The sequence below is a fragment of the Physeter macrocephalus genome, chromosome 11, assembly GCF_002837175.3.
Source record: "Physeter macrocephalus isolate SW-GA chromosome 11, ASM283717v5, whole genome shotgun sequence".
NCBI classification, from domain to species: domain Eukaryota; kingdom Metazoa; phylum Chordata; class Mammalia; order Artiodactyla; family Physeteridae; genus Physeter; species Physeter macrocephalus.
The window spans coordinates 18,637,362-18,656,834 of NC_041224.1; the positions used below are offsets into that span (position 1 = coordinate 18,637,362).

Below are 19,473 nucleotides of genomic sequence, written 5' to 3' on the forward strand. Positions count from 1 at the left end.
AGAAATAAAGGGTTTAAATAGTTCACACAGCAGGGCAGGAACTGGATCAATGTGAGATGGAGATCAGAGACTATTCTGCCTGTCTTCTGTTCTGATGACATCAGTGAGTAATGCTTCAGTGAACTGCAAATGACATTAATTTTTATGTATTGGTTTGTTTATGCTACAGTCTTCATATCTGCTTGTCAGCACTTGGGGACACTCTGATCATGTTTAGTCTTTTACCGCTGAAGTAATCATAAGGTCTAAGAATTCATTTTGCCAAACTGATGAAAAGTCCAGGTTAGAAACAGGGCTTTTGTTTCTTTATCTTTATAACTTGATTACAAGTCCCCTTCCCCAAAATCTTAGCCTAGATTCTCTTACTTATTATACATAATTGCATTCGTTGTACTAATATATTTTATGATAGAATACGTCAGATTAAGTGATAACTGTCATAAATATTTCATTGAAAAACTTCTTCCTTTGTTGAAATAGCCATTCAAAACAGAATTCATGATTATTATAAAAATATTTTGTCTGTCAACTTGCTTTCTATATTTTGCTTCTTTATTTTTGCTTTTCGTTTTCCCTTTAGATTACTGGTGAAACCACAATGGCATGATTTGCTCCCCTGCAAGCTGGGAATTTGGTTTTGCCTTACACTAAAAGCATTGCCTCATCTAATCCAGGTAAAATGTACCTAGAATTATAACATTAGATGCTTTCATTTTAATTATTCATGAAATAATTTATGCCTGCTATCTGAATGCTGAATATACAGTAGATGCTTCCTAATGCTGATTGAATGAATAGTATAAGTATAAACGTAATTTAGAATAGTTCTAAAATGTATTCAGGTATCTATTCCTATAACTATCTCTTACACTGCTTTTATAACACCTTAGAATTCCAAGACACTAAAAAAAGGAAAAAGCAATACTATCTTTGTATACGTATATCCCCATATCCCCTCCCTCTTGCATCTCCCTCTCACCCTCCCTATCCCAGCCCTCTAGGTGGTCACAAAGCATCCAGCTGATCTCCCCGTGGGGTGCAGCTGCTTCCCACTAGTTATCTATTTTACATTTGGAAGTGTATATATGTCAATGCTACTCTCTCACTTCGTCCCAGCTTACCCTTCCCCCTCCCCATGTCCTCAAGTCCATTCTCTGTATCTGCATCTTTATTCCTGTCCTGGCCCTAGGTTCATCAGAACCTTTTTTTTTTTTTTTTTAGATTCCATATATAGGTGTTAGCATACAGTATTTGTTTTTCTCTTTCTGACTTACTTCACTCTGTATGAGAGACTCTAGATCCATCCACCTCACTACAAATAACTCAATTTCATTGCTCTTTGTGGCTGAGTAATATTCCATTGTATATATATGTCACATCTTCTTTCTGATAAATTATTATTTTTTATGGTTTTCAGTTTTATAATTTTTACTTCATTTTTTTCACATCTTTATTGGAGTATAATTGCTTTCCAATGGTGTGTTAGTTTCTGCTTTATAACAAAGTGAATCAGCTCTACATATACACATATCCTCATATCTCCTCCCTCTTGTGTCCCCCTCCCACCCTCCCTATCCCACCCCTCTATGTGGTCACAAAGCACCGAGCTTATCTCCCTGTGCTACGTGGCTGCAGCAATACTATCTTTAGGACAGATATAAAAGCAATAAAAATTTAATCATTTAAGGCATATCCAGTAAAAAAGAAGAGAGCTCAAATAGTTTGTCACCATATTTTAATAGCATTTAAGTACATAGTGTGAAAAGAAACCACTTTACATAAGCATTGGTATAATTAAGCAAAAATATATATAGCTTTCCATTTTATTTGCAACTTTAAGAGGAGTCAAGATATTTTGTCTTAAAGTGGTAATCAAAGTTTCTGTTGCTAGTCAGTCTTCCTCAAACAATAGAATGTACATATCATATTTATATGGCAATTTCTTATTTTTTTATATTTAGCATACCAACACATATTCTATTATTGCTTTGCTAATTTTGATTGTTGCATCTGGTTAGAAAATTTCCAACACATAAACAGAATATTTGAAAGAATATATAATAGTTTTGGTGTACAAATTTTGAGATTCTTTGAAGTTGTAATTTTGGAAGAAATGTTTCATTTCAGAAAATACAAAGAGCAAGAGAGACAGACAATTTGTTTAATTCTACTCACTTTTTTTCATGTAACAGCTGTTTTTCCTAATTGTTTAAGGAAATGAATGACTCCAACTTCTGTACTTTATTCCTCTTTTTCCTCTAATAATGAAAATTTTATATTTGAAGAGAAAATGAACTAAAAATTACTAGTGTGTTTCTTTCTAGCCTTTCAGAAGTTATTTACCAGTTCTTTTGTCAAAATAGTTTATCTTAATAGTTATTGCTTACAGAATCATATATTTTGTTTATAGTTAATAGAGACAATTGAAGTATTTTGGTAATTTCAAAGCTTTTGTTTTTAAGTTGTTTATTTGAAGTGTTATGTTGTTTATTTGAATAAAAATCCTCAATCCTCATATGCTATGTATGTAGGAGTTAATAAGAGAGAAGGGAAAGTATATTTATCATACTGGTATATTTATGAGAAGATGTGACAGAAAAATATTTTAGGACATGATTTCTTATATTTTTTAAAGAATGATTATTTTTTGCCGGCTTTAGAATCTGTGCAATAGGCAAATCAGAATGTAGATGAATTTAAAAGTATAGTCATGAGGCAGTATAAATAAAATATCACATAAAATGTCAGTCTGAAACACTTCTTTGTAATTTTAATCTAAGTCATTTGAAACAAAGTTTACTTCGTAAAATTAACATATTTCTTGGTTAGCGTGGAGTAATTTGCAAAAACAATCAATATATTAAGATGGCTTAGGTTTACAAGTTATTATTTTGCCTCATCACAAATTTGTAGAAAGCTTACAAAAATAAGGGATTTTTAAAAAACATTTTAGCCTCTTCAGAAACTTTCTTTTTTTTTTTTTTGTGGTACGCGGGCCTCTCACTGTTGTGGCCTCTCCCGTTGTGGAGCGCAGGCTCCGGACGCGCAGGCTCAGCGGCCATGGCTCACGGGCCCAGCCGCTCCGCGGCATGTGGGATCCTCCCGGACCGGGGCACGAACCCGTGTCTCCTGCATCGGCAGGCGGACTCTCAACCACTGCGCCACCAGGGAAGCCCCAGAAACTTTCTTAAACTGTTGAATCAGTTTGAAGTTTAAAGTTTTTCTCATGATCACTAACAAAATAACGTAATAAAGTATACTCTGATACAAATTGTAATAGTGAAAGTATTTTAGATTGATAAACATATAGCTTATACTTTCATAAGCATCAGCAAAGCAATACTGAATAGTTGCTATTAGGATTAGATTGTCTGCTTTTTTTTGTCTGCTTTGACCTTTGTATTAATTTATCATTCATAAAATCGTGTAATGTGAATACGTATGCCTTATCTACAGCACTGAAATTTTCATGTGACACTTCTATGAGATCTTCTTAAATAAGGTATTTATGAAATTTAGAGGAAGCCCTTTTTACCCGAAGCAGTCTGGATTAGTAACTGGCACAGTGGTGATAAAAGAGCCCTACTAGCGCCCTCAATATAAAAAAATGATACACATGACGTTCAACATTTTCTTCACCACTCTTGTGATACAGGGCCATTGTTTTATTTTTAAGTAGGAGTCCTTTTTCTTGCGTAAACCATACCTATCATCTTGGTTTCTTTAAGGACAAATTTCCAGTTGGTTTCTCTAAAGAAGAGTTAAACCATACTCTTGTGAAGCAATGTAGTTGTGTAAGCCTTAGAGATTTGTATGATATCCGTCCCTCAGTCTTTCATCATCAACTTATTTACATCTAGTTAACAGCATTTTTAGCAACTCTTTCATCGAGCTTTCCAAAGCATCCACTTGGTTTTCATAGAAACAACTGTCATTTTCTACTCAGTTTTCATCTTTTTAATATAGTATTTAATTGAATCGTATAATTACAATAACATGTATCACTGACACAAATAGGTTTAAGAGCTAATACAACCAGCTCGTATAAGCATACAGTTAGTTAAATAGGTTATCAGTTAAGGGAGTTTTACTTCCGTGTGTGAATCCCTTGAATTTCATGGAAAGTTCATTAAAACTGAGCTGCAGATATTCTGTGTAAGCAGACAGCTGTTGGATAAGATAGAGTATCCAAGCTAAAAGTGGGAGATTCAGAGACTTCCAGCAAATGGCCTCACACTAGCAGAACTGGTACCCAAATTTTGTCCTTGTCATATCAACATCTCTTCATCTTCAACTGTTTTCCTCCCACTCTTCCTCTAAATACCCATTCCTTTATTACACTTCACATGCATATATGGTTGGTTATCCAGTAGGATTTGAAAAAGTGGCAGGTCTGGTTCAGCTTATGCTCCTAAGTTCACTGTTTATTACTTAGTGTCTAAGATCCCTAAGAAAATTCCTTGTTGCCTACTTATTTTACCTAAATTCTTTTCTATCCCTCTCCCAGAAAAATTACAGATGAGAATAGTTATATCATAGTTATTTGATGTATAAAACTTCTTCTGGTTATATTTTTAGAAAAACAGTTTAGCAGGTTCAATAAAAATTTATTAAACACAATATCAGAACAAGAGGCTATAGAGATGAATATGCTTTCTTGGACCTTACAGTCAGGTAGAGGTTATATCACATGAATTAAAATAATTGGGACACAATGTAGTATATAAGCTTCATATATGTAGTATAAACAATGACTTCTGTAGATGTTCAGAGACGTAAGATTGTCTCTATTTAGGATAACCAAGGAAAACTGAAAAGAGGAGCCACTTTAATTGAGTCTTGAAAGATGAATAGACACTTGACAGTGAAGTACCCACTCTGTGTACTAGTTTGTGTACAAAAATAATTTGATAGATACAGTAACTCCCATATAATCATATGTGTTAGGACTGGAAGAAACCTGAGGAAAACATTGTACAACTGCTTTTTTTAAAAAAAAAAAAAAAAAAAAAAAAGAAAGAAAATTCCATATAGCCCATTGCTATCATCTAAAACTATATCCCAGGTCTCCAGACTCTGAATATAGCCATTTTGGAATTTATACTCTAATAGATAAATCTCACAAATCTGTTAAAGGACATTGAGACAGCAGAGTGTTTCCATCGCACATGTCTGTCAAAGATATGTATACATTGTTAGGAATGGGAAAGTTAAAGTACATAGTGGGCAGAAAATACTCAAAGTGGTTCAGTGATCAAGCAGGGCAGAGGTAGAAGTATTTCTTTGATAGCTCCCCTTGCTTTTTGAGAAGGTCTTTATTACCTCCAGCACTGGGTTTTGTTCCTTTCCTTTGTTCTGAAAAATATATTGAAAGAATTATAAGATTTGGTAGATTAGAAGAATGAGGCCAGTAACTGAAAACGATTATACTTGATATGTGTAAAATGTTCGATGTTAAGTTAATAACACACATTTCCTAGATTGGAAAATATTGAAATGAAAGATGTATGGATATTACTATACTTAGCAAAATGTATATCCCTATATCATTCATGTACCCACATAGGCAGAGAAGTAAAAAGTCAAATGAGAAACCAAAGAAGAAGAATGTGGAGAGTGTTTGTAAATTGATGTGTCCATAGAGAGATAAGAGAACTTTAGAGAGGAGTAAAATGCATGACCGTGTGCAGAGAAGCTTGGGAAACTTGAGAAGAATGTGTTTAGACAGCAAAAACGGTAGGTGGAATGATCAACCGAAGACATGGAATGTGAATTAGAATATAACAAGGAACGTGGCCTATATCAGGAGAGGCATAGTGTGCTTTGAGGCTAGAATTTAATTTTAACATTAAAAGTATAGCCCTAGTGACACTTTCATATCTTACCAGTGTTTCTTTTTTCACGATAGTTTGAAGGGAGTACACAGTCTCTTGGAATCTGACTAATCCAGTCTTCTGTGTTGACTGTATTCAGCCTATAACCCCAAGAAATTTTTCTAACCTCCAAAATGCCCTTCTTGGATATTTTTTAATTGACCATATATGTTCTGAAATATATTCATAGCCATGAGGGTAGCAAACAACTGATGAAATATAACCAATGCTGTGTGCCTATTTTCATTTTAACGCTTATAACAGTTTATTTTTGTCACTGCCCGTTTGTCTTGGAGCTTCATTTATTTGGGCCCATGACAATTTAGGTCGTTAACACCACCGATCTCTCATACAAAATCAGTACGTACCAAATATCCCAAGTGATTACCAACCTAAATCATAGTTCATAGTTCTCTACATTTTCTGAGATGAAAAAGGTCTTCAGTATTCAGAATTTATTTGCTCTATAGTTTGTTTGATTTTCTGGGAACTCACCATTTAAATTTCTCTCTACCTGCTATGTTACATTTCTCAGTAATGTAATTTATAAAATGTATAACTCCTTTAGGTGTGCATTGCCTAAGGTTGTTAATTTTTCTCATTGTTAAGTCCCAGTCCCATCTTTTCTCACTACCAAGCTGATCTAATATGAACACAGTTAGACTAGAAATTATTGTAGGAAATTTCCAGCATGCATATCTCCACCCTATCAGGATTTATAGGTTGCTGAGGAGCAGTGGCTGAGAAAATCATCTTTTCTGTACTGCTATGACTTTTACCTTAAAAAGTTAAAATAAAAGTTACCTAAGAGAGTAAACGGAATACTGTACTTTCTACAACTATTTATAAATGGAGGCATCCTCCCTCCCAAGAAGCTTCTTCCGTGGAAACTACAACTGTGGACAAGCCTGGGAGGTCACCCTCTCTCCAGTCAGGGCCCTTCATTTCTAGTCCCTTTGCTTCTGCTTGCTGGGACAGAAACCAAATAAACAAAACATTCACAGCTAATTAGCAGGGAGAAAAGCTTCTAAAAGGCTAGGAGGCATTTGTAGCAAGCTCAGTTGCCTGCCCTTCTACTCAGAGTTAAACACAGATTTCCCAAGGGATGAGGAAGCTTACTTTCAGTACTCACATAACTTTTTGAAAAATTTTGCATACAAACATGCTTAACATAGGGAATACGTAAACAAATGAAAAAGGTTGGAAAAACTCGTCTGAATTTTTATAAGGCTGAAACTCTCCTGCTACAGAAGGACAAAGGGATACAGGAAAACTGGAAAGACCTCACAACATAACAAAGATTCCATTCCTTCTACCCTCTGAAAGGAGGCCATAAGATGCAATTATTCGGAGGTCCAAAGGCAGAATATAGAGTTTTGTAGAAAAGATTTTAAAATCACAAAATGTTAGGTAGGATGTTAGAGATGCATAGTCTCATCAATTCCATTTTTTGTAGATGAAAAAGAAGTTTAAGACTCAGATTGGTGAGACAATTTGCCCAAAGTGACACTACTAGTCAATGGTAGAAATGAAACTTAAAGCAGATGAAAATAAGTTTAAAATATAAGAAATATAAAAGCTAAGAAAGAATAAATTTTTTCAACAGCTGGATAACAAGCTAGATATGTGCTGGTGAGTGAATAAGCTGTCTGATCTTACATTCTCTATACGAATATTGAGGCAGACTGTAATTGTTATAAAAGTTGTAGAAGGATTCTTGCATTGAGTTGGGGCTGAATAGATGACTTCTGTGGTGTCTTCTGTCTCTTAGCACAAATGGAAAAAGTTGCTTTGGGCCTTCCATCTCTTTGAGTACTACTGACTCAGGCAGAGGAAAGCTGAGCTTGTTTTCTGCTTTATTTTTATTACTTCTTATGAATTTAGTGTTATTATCATTCTGTACAAGAAAATTTACTCTTATTCAGAGTATGAAATTTAAAAGTTTTCCTGTATTCTTCCTTGTAATTTTATACATTATATGTAATGTATTACACATTATATCTAATTCTGAGATTATAAATCAGTTGGAGAACAAAATTTGATATAGAGCAATTGAATTTATGGGCAGATTTTCAGAAATGCATTTCAGAAATGCACTTAACGATATTCTCCTGTGTTGAAGGTTACATGTAAGCTTCAAACAAGAGATTTGTGCTGTCACACAGTCAAAGAGAAATGTTCCCTATTCCCATTAGGATAGGTGGTACTATTTCCCTGCTTGTACCACTCTAAATCAATTCCTTTCTTTCCTAAGGTTTTTTTGGATTGTTTAATATTTTAAGGTTTATATAGAGAAGTAAAAGAAAACCAAAACATGATGAGCAGTGCCAGCTCAGCATGTTATCTTTATCACTTAGATAAACTATGTCACTAGAGTTAAAAAGGAAGATTTATAAGGGAGGACTTCCATCTTGTAGCTAACTAACCTTGGGAGTACTACATCTTCAAGGCTTAGCTAAATTGTCATCATCATTATGAAACCTTTCTTGATCAGGCCAACTGAAAATTTCCCATTGTATATTCTCTGTACTAACTTTATAGCACTTACTATTTGTATTAATCAGGATAGACTATGGTACAGATATCCTGAAATTTCAGTGACTTAAAATTTTTTTTCCAGTGTATGCCACTTCTCTATCACTGGTTGGTGGGAAAAGGGACATTCTGCTCTAACTAGCCATTTAGGGACCCAGAATAATGACGTCTTCACCATCTTCTAGCTGTTTGCATCTGGAGCATGTGGCTTCCTTGCTCCCTGTGGCAAGAGTAGAGAGCTGGAGGATTGCACAAGTTTTTTGATGTTGGGTTTGAAATGACACATGATATTTCTAACCGCAGCCTATCCAGAACTAGTCCCATAACCCCACCTAATTTCAAGAGAATAAGGGAATGTGGGGAAACAAATAGAATGTTGGGAGAGCACCACTCTCTCTTTCAATAATTCAGTCAGCAAATATTTTTTTACTCTATTTTTTTAATTAGTTTTTTATCAGAGTATGGTTGCTTTACACAGCAAATATTTACTGAGTGCTTACTATGTGCTAAGTATTCTTGTAGGCTCTGGAAATACAAAAAAATTTCTAAAAAAGACCAAAATTCCTGTTCTCATGTAGTTTATATTCCTTATTTTGGTTGATATTCATAGATATTTTTACATATGCTTTAAGGGCAACTGCTTGTCTTATCATATAACCCCCATATATCCTAACAAAGTACAACACATATAATAGTGGTTCAGTAAATAAGTATAAATAAATATTACTTTTTAAAGACCTTCTTGTGCAGGAGCCCATGCTCTACAATTCGATAAAGAACCACTCATAATATATAAATTCTTTAAGTCATAGTTCTATAATGTAAAATCAGTCCTCTGCTTGGTGTCTATGCAGACAAGCTTTGAGCCCTCCAAGAAATTTTAAATATTAAGAGAGTTGATTGTAGAGTAAAAGCTTTTCCTCATGTTCCATCCATAAGGATTATAAGCTCCTCGAGGATAAGAACTCTCTGTTTGGAACAGTGTAAACTCTGTAGTTTTAATACAGTATTATGCAGCTAAACCTAGGCAGTCCAGAGCCCTGATTGATTAATAAGCATTCATTCACTCATTAAATACTTATTAAGCATCTATTATGTGCCACGCATTGTCTCCAAAGATGGATGAGAAGTTTATCCACAAGAAATTTATCCTTTCCTGTGTAGGTAAATGGGCTTATTCTGGACTCAAAATGAGACTTTGTGTTTATTTTCCTTACTTAACAATGGTATTCACATGAATTAACTTCTCTTGAAGAATGGGGTGGGGGGAAGGTTGCAAACAACTGCTCTTATTCAACCTCTTTTGAATATATGACACCCCAACCCCCAATCCCTACCCCCCACCCCCATCACTGGCAACAAACACATGAAAGAATGCTCAACATCATTAATCATTAGAGAAATGCAAATCAAAACTACAATGCGATATCACCTTACACTGATCAGAATGGCCATCATCAAAACATCTACAAACAGTAAATGCAGGAGAGGGTGTGGAGAAAAGGGAACCCTCTTGCACTGTTGGTGGGAATGTAAATTGATACAGCCACTATGGAGAACAGTATGGAGGTTCCTTAAAAAACTAAAAATAGAACTACCGTACGACCCAGCAATCCCACTACTGGGCATATACAAGTCAGAAAGAGAAAAACAAATACCATACGCTAACACATATATATGGAATCTTAAAAAAAAAAGGGGGTCATGAAGAACCTAGGGGCAAGACGGGAATAAAGATGCAGACCTACTAGAGAATGGACTTGAGGACACAGGGAGGGGGACGGGTAGGCTGGGACAAAGTGAGAGAGTGGTAGTGTATATAGAGACATATATGCACTACCAAATGTAAAATAGATAGCTAGTGGGAAGCAGTAGCATAGCGTAGGGAGATCAGCTCTGTGCTTTGTGACCAGCTAGAAGGGTGGGATAAGGAGGGCGGGAGGGAGGGAGATGCAAGAGGGAAGAGATATGGGGATATATGTATGCGTATAACTGATTCACTTTGTTATAAAGCAGAAACTAACACACCATTGTAAAGCAATTATACTCCAATAAAAATGTTAAGAAAAAAAGAAAAATAAATAAAGTAAATATGGGGACTTCCTTGGTGGTCCAGTGGCTAAGACTCTGTGCTCCCAATGTAGGGGGCCCCGGTTCGATCCCTGGTCAGGAGACTAGATCCCGCATGCCTCAACTAAGAGTTTGCATGCTGCAACTGAAGATCCCACATGCCGCAACTAAAAAAATAATAAAAAAAATAAAGTAAATATGGGCATGGGAGGATAAGTCAGATGTATGACCTCTGTGCCCTTCAAATTATGCCATTATTTATCTGGCCCAGGGCTTGTAGAAATCCTTCTAGAAGAAATGAGGTAGGAACCTAAAAGTGGGAATGGAAGGAATAAGAGGTGTATCTTTATTATATTGATTATATTGATTCAGTGATTTTAGAAGTGCCCTGTCATTTCCCTAATTAATTATCAAGTAAAAGAGTTCTGTTATAATCCCAAGAAACATAGACCCCAGGAGAAAGCTTAAATTTGAACAGTCGTAGCTGAAAAGAGATAATCCCATTCTAGGGTTTAGGTGTTCATGCATTTACATCTGAATTGAGGTAGAGCCAAGGATTGATTTTGTTCCTTCATTTCCTGCAGAAATAAAATCCTCTCAGACGGGCCTATGATTTATGTGCTCTAGGAGTCGTATAGTCTGGGAATGTTAACTCTAGAGTTATCCTTGATATCTTTTTCTTATTCCACACCAGTCAGTCATCAAGCCCTTTTACTTATTTCTTTACAAGGTTTCTCATATATTTCAATCTAGCTCAGTTCAAAGAATGCTTATTGAGTGCCTGTTTGATGCTAGATGCTGTGTTCTGAGCATACAAGTAACCCTGTCTCAGATTTCTCATTTTCTAGAAGAGAATACAGCATGATACAAGCAACCATAGAAATGTGTTTAAATACAGAAGCAGTATACAGGAGAGAATTACTCTTCCAGGGAAGGTCAGAAAGACTTGCAAAAGAGATGATGCTTGAATAGGGTTTTCAAGGATGAGTAGGAGTTCTTCAGAATAATGGTAGGGGAGCAAAATGTTCTAGCTAGGACGCAAAGCATACAGAAAGACATGAAAGCATAGCACAGTGTAGTATTGCTATAGAATAGATGGAGTTTGAGTCAAGGGGTGGTGGAAGATTATCTGTTTTTGCTTTTTTCACTGTCAGGATCTTCATATGCCTAGAGCACCAACTTGTTTATCTCCATGTCTGTGATTAAAGTCCTGGTCTTTTTTGGGTACTCTGCTAAAGTCTTACCTATCCTATATGCCACTCCTTGAGACTTTAGCCACTATATCTTGACACCTAAGTATTTGTACAGTATGTGTCCTCGGTCCTCAACTCTCAGTGGAGTGACAACTTTCACTTGTATCTACATGGTCATAGAAGTTTCACAATCAGATTTGCATATAGTAATTTTGAAAATCTTTTGGAGTTAAGGAACTAATATGAAAATAGTGTTAGTACTTTGTTAGTCACAATAATATAATTTACTATGCTATCAAATAATTCAGTTCAGCAAATGTGTTTTTCTGCTCTCTGTCCATGCATAATACTGAGAAAATATACAATGGAAGAAAACAGGAAGAGGATACATCCCTTTCGTATCTGAGAGTAAAGGCTTTACTTAAACATATTTATACTCATGTGATTTCTGGCTTTCATTAGTTCTCTGAGATAGAGAAATCCTAGAGAACTGCTTATTCAGTTTCTTCTGTTCATCATAAAATTTGAAAGCATAAACACAGAGGAAGACTACTTATTAAATGAATATACTGCTTTAAATAGTTTTTTTAGTATTTATTTTATTTTTATTTATTTATTTTCCTTATTTTTTTTTGGCTGCATCAGGTCTTAGTTGCAGCATACAGGATCTTCCATTATGGCTTCCTTGCAGCGCGTGGGTTTCTCTCTAGTTGTGGTGGGCAGATTTGCTCTTCTCTAGTTGTGGTGCACGGGCTCCAGGGCGCGTGGGCTCTGTAGTTTGCGGCATGCGGGCTCTCTCGTTGAGGTGTGCAAGCTTAGTAGTTGTGGTGCACAGGCTTAGTTGCCCCGCAGCATGTGGGATCTTAATTCCCCAGCCAGGCATTGAACCCACGTCCCTGAATATACTGCTTTAAATTGAAGTTATGTGGAAAATACCATCAAAGCAAACTGAATTTTATGTTAATTTATTTGTTACTTCTTTTTTCAGGATGCTGGGCAGTTTTATGCTAAATATAAAGAAACAAGATTGAAGGAAAAGGAAGATGCATTGACTAGAGCTGAACTTGAAACACTTCAAAGTGAGTTTTAAACATTTTCTTACTGTATTAACTATATTATATAAAACTGATTATTTAAATTTGGATTTTCCCTTAAATTCAGCAGTAATTAAATTTTCTGTGCTTTCTTTGCTGCTCTCTAAATGGAGTTACTTGTACTTAATATACTATATGTGGAAAATACTATATTAGTAATTTCTGAACCACCCACAGCTCAATATCAGGAGGGATAAAATTAACATGGGGTCATATAGTTCCTTTAATCTGAGAGGCATCCAAAATCTAGAAAGTCCTTAAATACTCCAGTACTGCAGTTGTCATTGATATTTAGTGCTGAGTCTATCCAACTGATCACCAACTTGCTGTATTACAGTAGTAAACAGGAAGCCTGAAAATGTCAATGATTTTTGTTTTTGTTTTGAAGGCGTTTGTTTCATTTGTATTATTGTTATATAACACGAAAAACCTTGGCTAAAGTGTCAGTATGTTGAAGTCTTACATTGAACACTAAAGACAGCTCTTGCTGATTTTAGGAAAAGTTGGACATACTATTAAAGAAGACATTTTCCCAGCCTTGGTCTTTTTGTCTAAGTTTGTATATCTACATCTTTCCCACACATATACGTTCTGTCCCTTTACGTTGCTTTATCTTTATCCAGAGCATTTAACACTACTTAACTTTAATTTATATATTCATTTTGTTTACTGTCTGGTCCCCCCAATAGAATGTAAGCTTCATGAGGGTAAGGACTTTATCTGTTTTGTTCACTGTTATGACTATCCAAGGACCTTAAAGAGTCCCTGGCACATAGTAGGTTCTCAGTAGGTAATTGTTGACTGAATTCATGGAGGTGAAGTCTATTTTTAAAAAAATTCCAATATGAATGTTTTTGGTTCAAACTTCATTTCTGAATGCTGTGCATGGTACCAATCTGGACACAGAAGACAGTGTGAACACCCATAATACCTGGTCACTTCACGCCTATAAATGTATATAAAAGATTGAAACAGAAGTTGATGTTAGAACAATTGTTGAAATAGTTTTAATTAAATTGAATAAATCAATGAATAAATGAAACTTTAAATGTAATTTTTATATAATTGTTTTTTTTAAATAAAACTGTTACATAAAAATTTTCTAAACCTTTTAAGACTAGTCAAAAGGAGGGGGGGAAATCACATTTACAAGAAAAGAGAAAAATATCAAACTAAACCAAAATTTACCTGTAGAGGCAGTATGAATACACTAATTTCATTGCTTTCATAATCATGTTTTCATGACTATTTTTCCAAAATTGTTCAGAGACTTTTGTTCTGCCTAAGAATTTGATAACAATTCTCAAGCAGATTTGATAATGCTCTTTTAAAATATTTTTTTTTAATTTTTATTTTTAAATTGAAGTAGAGTTGATTTACAATGTTTCAGTTATACAGCAAAGTTATTCAGCTATACATATACAAATATATCTCTTCTTTTTTAGATTCTTTTCCATTATAGGTTATCGTAAGGTATTTAATATAGTTCCTTGTGCTATACAGTAGGTCCTTGTTTATCTATTTTATATATAGAGGTGTATATCTGTTCATCTCAAAGACCAAATTTATCCCTCCCTCTCTTTCTCCCTGCTAACTGTAAGTTTTTCTATGTCTGGGAGTCTCTTTCTGTTTTGTAAATAAGTTCATTTGTATCATTTTCTTTAGGTTCCACATATAAGTGGTATCATATGATATTTGTTATAATAATTTGTTATTATTGTTTAATAAAAAATATTGTGTAAAGAAACATTAATTTTAAATAGGTAAATATCTGAAAACTCTGTATGCCAGCAAAAATGTGTGATAGTCTTCTAAAAAGTTGGAAAATTCATTACTAGCTTACGGTTTCTTGAAACTGAAAATGAGGAAATTAAATGCCAGAAACTTTATTAAAACAAACAAACAAACAAAAAAAACAATACTCATCCTAGGCTCTGAGTAATAAGACTTCTGTCGCTCATGTTTTGATATCAGTAGTATATTTAGAAAAGGTGATGGTATCAACATTAAGAATGTTAAAGAACAGTCACATTACACTTAATAACGTCAAAAGCTGTCATGTATTTTTTTTTTTTTTTTTTTTTTTTTTGCGGTACGCGGGCCTCTCACTGCTGGGGCCTCTCCCGTTGCGGGGCACAGGCTCCGGACGCGCAGGCCCAGCGGCCATGGCTCACGGGCCCAGCCGCTCCGCGGCATGTGGGATCCTCCCGTACCGGGGCACGAACCCGTGTCCCCCGCATCGGCAGGCGGACTCTCAACCACTGCACCACCAGGGAAGCCCGCTGTCATGTATTTTTAAATGTAGTCTCTAATGGTTACATGCAAAGAATCTTTTAATTAATTTTGTTAACTTCATTACAGTGTTCTACATTGTATACTTTAGAACTAATACATAAAGGCCCCAAATCCCCCAGTGTGCATTTCATTTGCCCCCAGCCTTCTTAATTTTAAAGACCATCATTGGAATACTGAGTTCATAATAACATTTCCATCTGCTTAATTGAGTAAATGCATCTCATGCAGATTAACAATAGCTATTTTATGCTGCCTGTTTTTCATGACCTAATTGCTAATCTGCCCTCAAGTCTATTTGCTTTACTGCTGAGATTGTGCAGAGTCCTCTATGGGCTACACTAGAACTACACTGAGTAGGGTGTGGGTGGTATTACTTACTGAAATGTTATTTTAGGGGGGAAATCTGAAAAAGGATAATTTCTTAAAAATAAATATCGGGCTTCCCTGGTGGCGCAGTGGTTGAGAGTCCGCCTGCTGATGCAGGGGACACGGGTTCGTGCCCCGGTCCGGGAAGATCCCACATGCCCCGGAGCGGCTGGGCCCGTGAGCCATGGCCGCTGAGCCTGCGCGTCCGGAGCCTGTGCTCCGCAACGGGAGAGGCCACAACAGTGAGAGAGGCCCGCGTACTGCAAAAAAAAAAAAAAAAAAAAATTTAAAAAATAAAATAAATAAAATAAATAAATATCATTCTTCTGGGAAGTCTTTATGGAAGAAAATGTGATGATTTACTTGGAAATTTTTGACCATTTTTCTTTATTATAAACTTTTAATCAATTTTATGTTTTAGGTTTAAATCCAAGTTGAATATTTATAAATATAAGACTTTTTCAGTGTTAATAACATTTTTATGCATTCTCTAATTGTATGAGTTTTAGTCTAAGTCAATAGATGTGAGTTCTAAGTACTGTAATGAAACAGCCCATATTGTGAATGGAAAAAAATGAGTTATTTTATGAAGAAATTGATTGTAAAGGTTAAAATTTGAATAGAGAAAAGGGGAGGAAGGGTAGAAGGAAAACTCAATATTTCCCTTTTTTACTGTGTACTTTATATGAGTTAAGAACAAGAGCAAAATCAAATAATCAAAACCCTACTGTCAAGTACTTTTTTGTCTGCAGAGATAATCATTCCAGACATTATATTTTTCTTCTTGTTGTGTGGTCCCCACTCCATGCCCCAGTGATGGCCTAAATAGAGGTGCCAAGGGGACAGTAAGAACATGGTAGACAGAATATATCTCTTTAGGGTGGCAGGATGGGAAAACATTCACCTTCCCTAAGGTAATGGAAGACTAGTTTTCTAGAAAACTTAGGGTCATGAGGAAAGGAGTTGCTAGTGCTGATTTGTAAGCTAATTCAGGGGTTGATGGAGAAGGAGGACAAAGGAGGTGTAGGGCAGATGTAATCCCAATGGGTTAGAACATTTTTCTTTTGGTAATATAGGGTGCTCATAGATGGGAGATTACTCTCTGAGATAATTTATGAAAAGGCATATAACACATCACTAGCTCCAGTACATTTGGAAACATGACCAGATAGAAACTCTGTACCTTAACTTATTATATAGTAAAACCTGATAGGAGCCCTAGCTCCAAGAGTTTATATGTAGGCAAAGAATATCTTTAAAATAGTAGTATTTCCTACATACTTTGTTCTAATAACAATGGAATGTGAATTTTAAAAATCATATAGCTCAAATACAAATTACAATTGCCTCGATATTTCAAATCATAATGCTGTGATGCTTAAATATAATGCAATCTCAGTTTTCTCACTGAAATGATTCAAAAAAGCATTTATCCAATTTAATATATAAAAAATTATGGCTATAGATTAACTGGTCAAATTTCAACTAAAATTTTACTTACTAATCTGGAAATGAGTACCTATTTAATGTAACTGTATATAAAATGATATTTCATGTTATAAAATCCATGCAGGCAGGTATTTTCATCTCTCTTGTTTATAGTCATAACCCCAGCACCTAGAATAATGCCAGGCATGCGGTAGCTCCTCAGTAACTATTAACTGAATGAATTAATGAATTTAGAAATACTGTATTGCTCTTTTCTACTTCATACTTCTTGAAGCAATTTATTTAAACTCTTCAGTAACATTTTTGACAAGAGGATTCTTGTCATCAGTAAAACTACTTTTTGAGTCATCAACACAGAGTAAATCATCTTTATTTACATATATAATGAGGTATGATCTTTTTGATTCCATGTATGAGACTGACAGTGAAAATTTTATTCCAAGTCACAAGTACCTATTCATGTAATATTAGGATTTTTTCCTTTTTTTAATATATGATGGTTACAATAAAACCAATGTATTGCTTTACCCCTCAATAATTTTCATTGTGGTAAAATATACATAACAAAATTTACCATCTTAACCATTTCTAAGTACAGCAGAGTTCAGTGGTATTAAATATATTCATAATGTACAACCATCACCCCCCTCCATCTCCCATCTCCCATAGCTCTTTTCATCTTGCAAAACTGAAACTGTACCCGTTAAATAATAACTCCCCATTCTCACCTCCACCCACCCTGTGGCAACCACTGTTCTGTGATTTTGACTACTCTAAGTATCTCATTTAAGTCTAATCATACAGTATTTATCTTTTTGTGATTGGCTTATTTCACTTTGCATAATGTCCTCAAGATTCATCCATGCTGTGGCATATGTCAGAATTTCCTTCCTTTTTAAGGCTGAATAATATTCCATTGTATGTATATACCACATTTTGTTTATCCATTCATCTGTCAATGAACACTTGGGTTGCTTCCACTTTTTAGCTGTTGTGCATAATACTGCTGTGAACTTGGCTGTACAGATACCTCTTTGAGTCCCTGGCTTCAGCTCTTCTGGATATATATCCAGAAGTGGAATTGCTGGATCATATGATAATTCTATTTTTACTTTTTTTTAGGAACCTCCATACTGTTTTCCATAGCACTGTACCATTTTACATTCTCACCAACAGTGCACAGAGTTCCAATTTCTCCATATCCTTGCCAATGCTTTTTATTTTCTGGGGTGTGTGTGTGTGTGTGTGTGTGTGTGTGTGTGTGTGTTTCCTATAGCCATCCTATTGCATGTTTCTTTGGAGAAATTACTATTCAAGTCCTGTACCCAATTTTGAATCAGATTGTTTATTTGTTTGTTGTTGAGTTTCAGGAGTTTTCTATATATTCTGTATATTATTCCTTATCAGATACATAATTTGCAAATATTTTCTCCTATTATATGGGTTGCCTTTTTACTCTGTTGATATTCTCTTTTGATGCACAAAATTTTTTAATTTTAATGAAGTCTAATTTGTCTATTTTTTCTTTCATTGCCTATGCCTTTGGTGTCATATCAAAGAAATCACTGCCAAATCCAGTGTCATGAAGCTTTTGCCCTATATTTTCTTGGAAGACCTTTAGAGTTTTAGTTCTTAGACTTAGGTAATTGATCTATTTTGAGTTAATTTTTTTTTTTTTTTTTTTTTTTTTGTGCTTTGCGGGCCTCCCCCCACTGCGGCCTCTCCCGTCACGGAGCACAGGCTCCGGACGCGCAGGCCCAGCGGCCATGGCCCACGGGCCCAGCCGCTCCGCGGCACGCGGGACCCCCCCAGAACGGGGCGCGAACCCAGCTCCCCAGCATCGGCAGGCGGACGCGCAACCACTGCGCCACCAGGGAAGCCCTTGAGTTAATTTTTATATATGGTGTTGGGTAAGGGTCCAACTTCTTTATTTTCACATGGTATCTAGCTTTCCCAGCACCATTTGCTGAACGGTTGCTTTTTTTGTTTTAATTTTTCTTTTTTAAAAATTTTGGCTGTGCCGTGCAGCTTGTAGGATCTCAGTTCCCTAACCAGGGATTGAACCTGGGTCACAGCAGTGAAAGCACCAAATCCTAACCACTAGACCACCAGGGAACTCCCATAAACTGTTGCTCTTATATTTAACTTTTTACTTTGAAATACTTATAGATTCATAAGAAGTTGCAAAGATAGTACAGTGAGGTCCCATGTACCCTCCTCTCAGTTTCCCCCATTGGTTATCTTATATAACTATAGTAAAATATCAAAACTAGGAACTGACATTGATAGAAAATATATGTATAGTTTTCTGCCATTTTATCACATGCTTATATTAATGTAGCCACCACCCCAATTATCCACTACTGCTTTATGATCACAACCATCACCTTCTCCCATCCCCCCATTATCCCTAACACCTGGCAATTACTAATCTATTTTTCATCTGTCTAACATTGTAATTTTGACTGTATGATTTAGAGAATGTGAATTCGAGAACCGTACAGTATGTGACCTTTTGAGACGGGCTTTTTTCACTCATTGTATTGCCTTTGGGATTTATCCAAGTTATTCCATGTGTCAGTAATTCATTTCCTTTTA

The 19,473-nt window shown here is 35.5% G+C and overlaps 1 protein-coding gene across 1 annotated transcript in view; it reads left to right on the forward strand.

The window, feature by feature from the left end:
- DNAJC1 (DnaJ heat shock protein family (Hsp40) member C1) overlaps positions 1–19,473 on the forward strand; it is a 198,001-nt gene that overhangs the window by 83,555 nt on the left and 94,973 nt on the right. The window contains exons 6-7 of the mRNA XM_024129642.1: positions 581–674; positions 12,660–12,750. Coding sequence (XP_023985410.1) covers positions 581–674; positions 12,660–12,750 — 185 coding nt within the window. The remainder of the gene's footprint in view (positions 1–580; positions 675–12,659; positions 12,751–19,473) is intronic.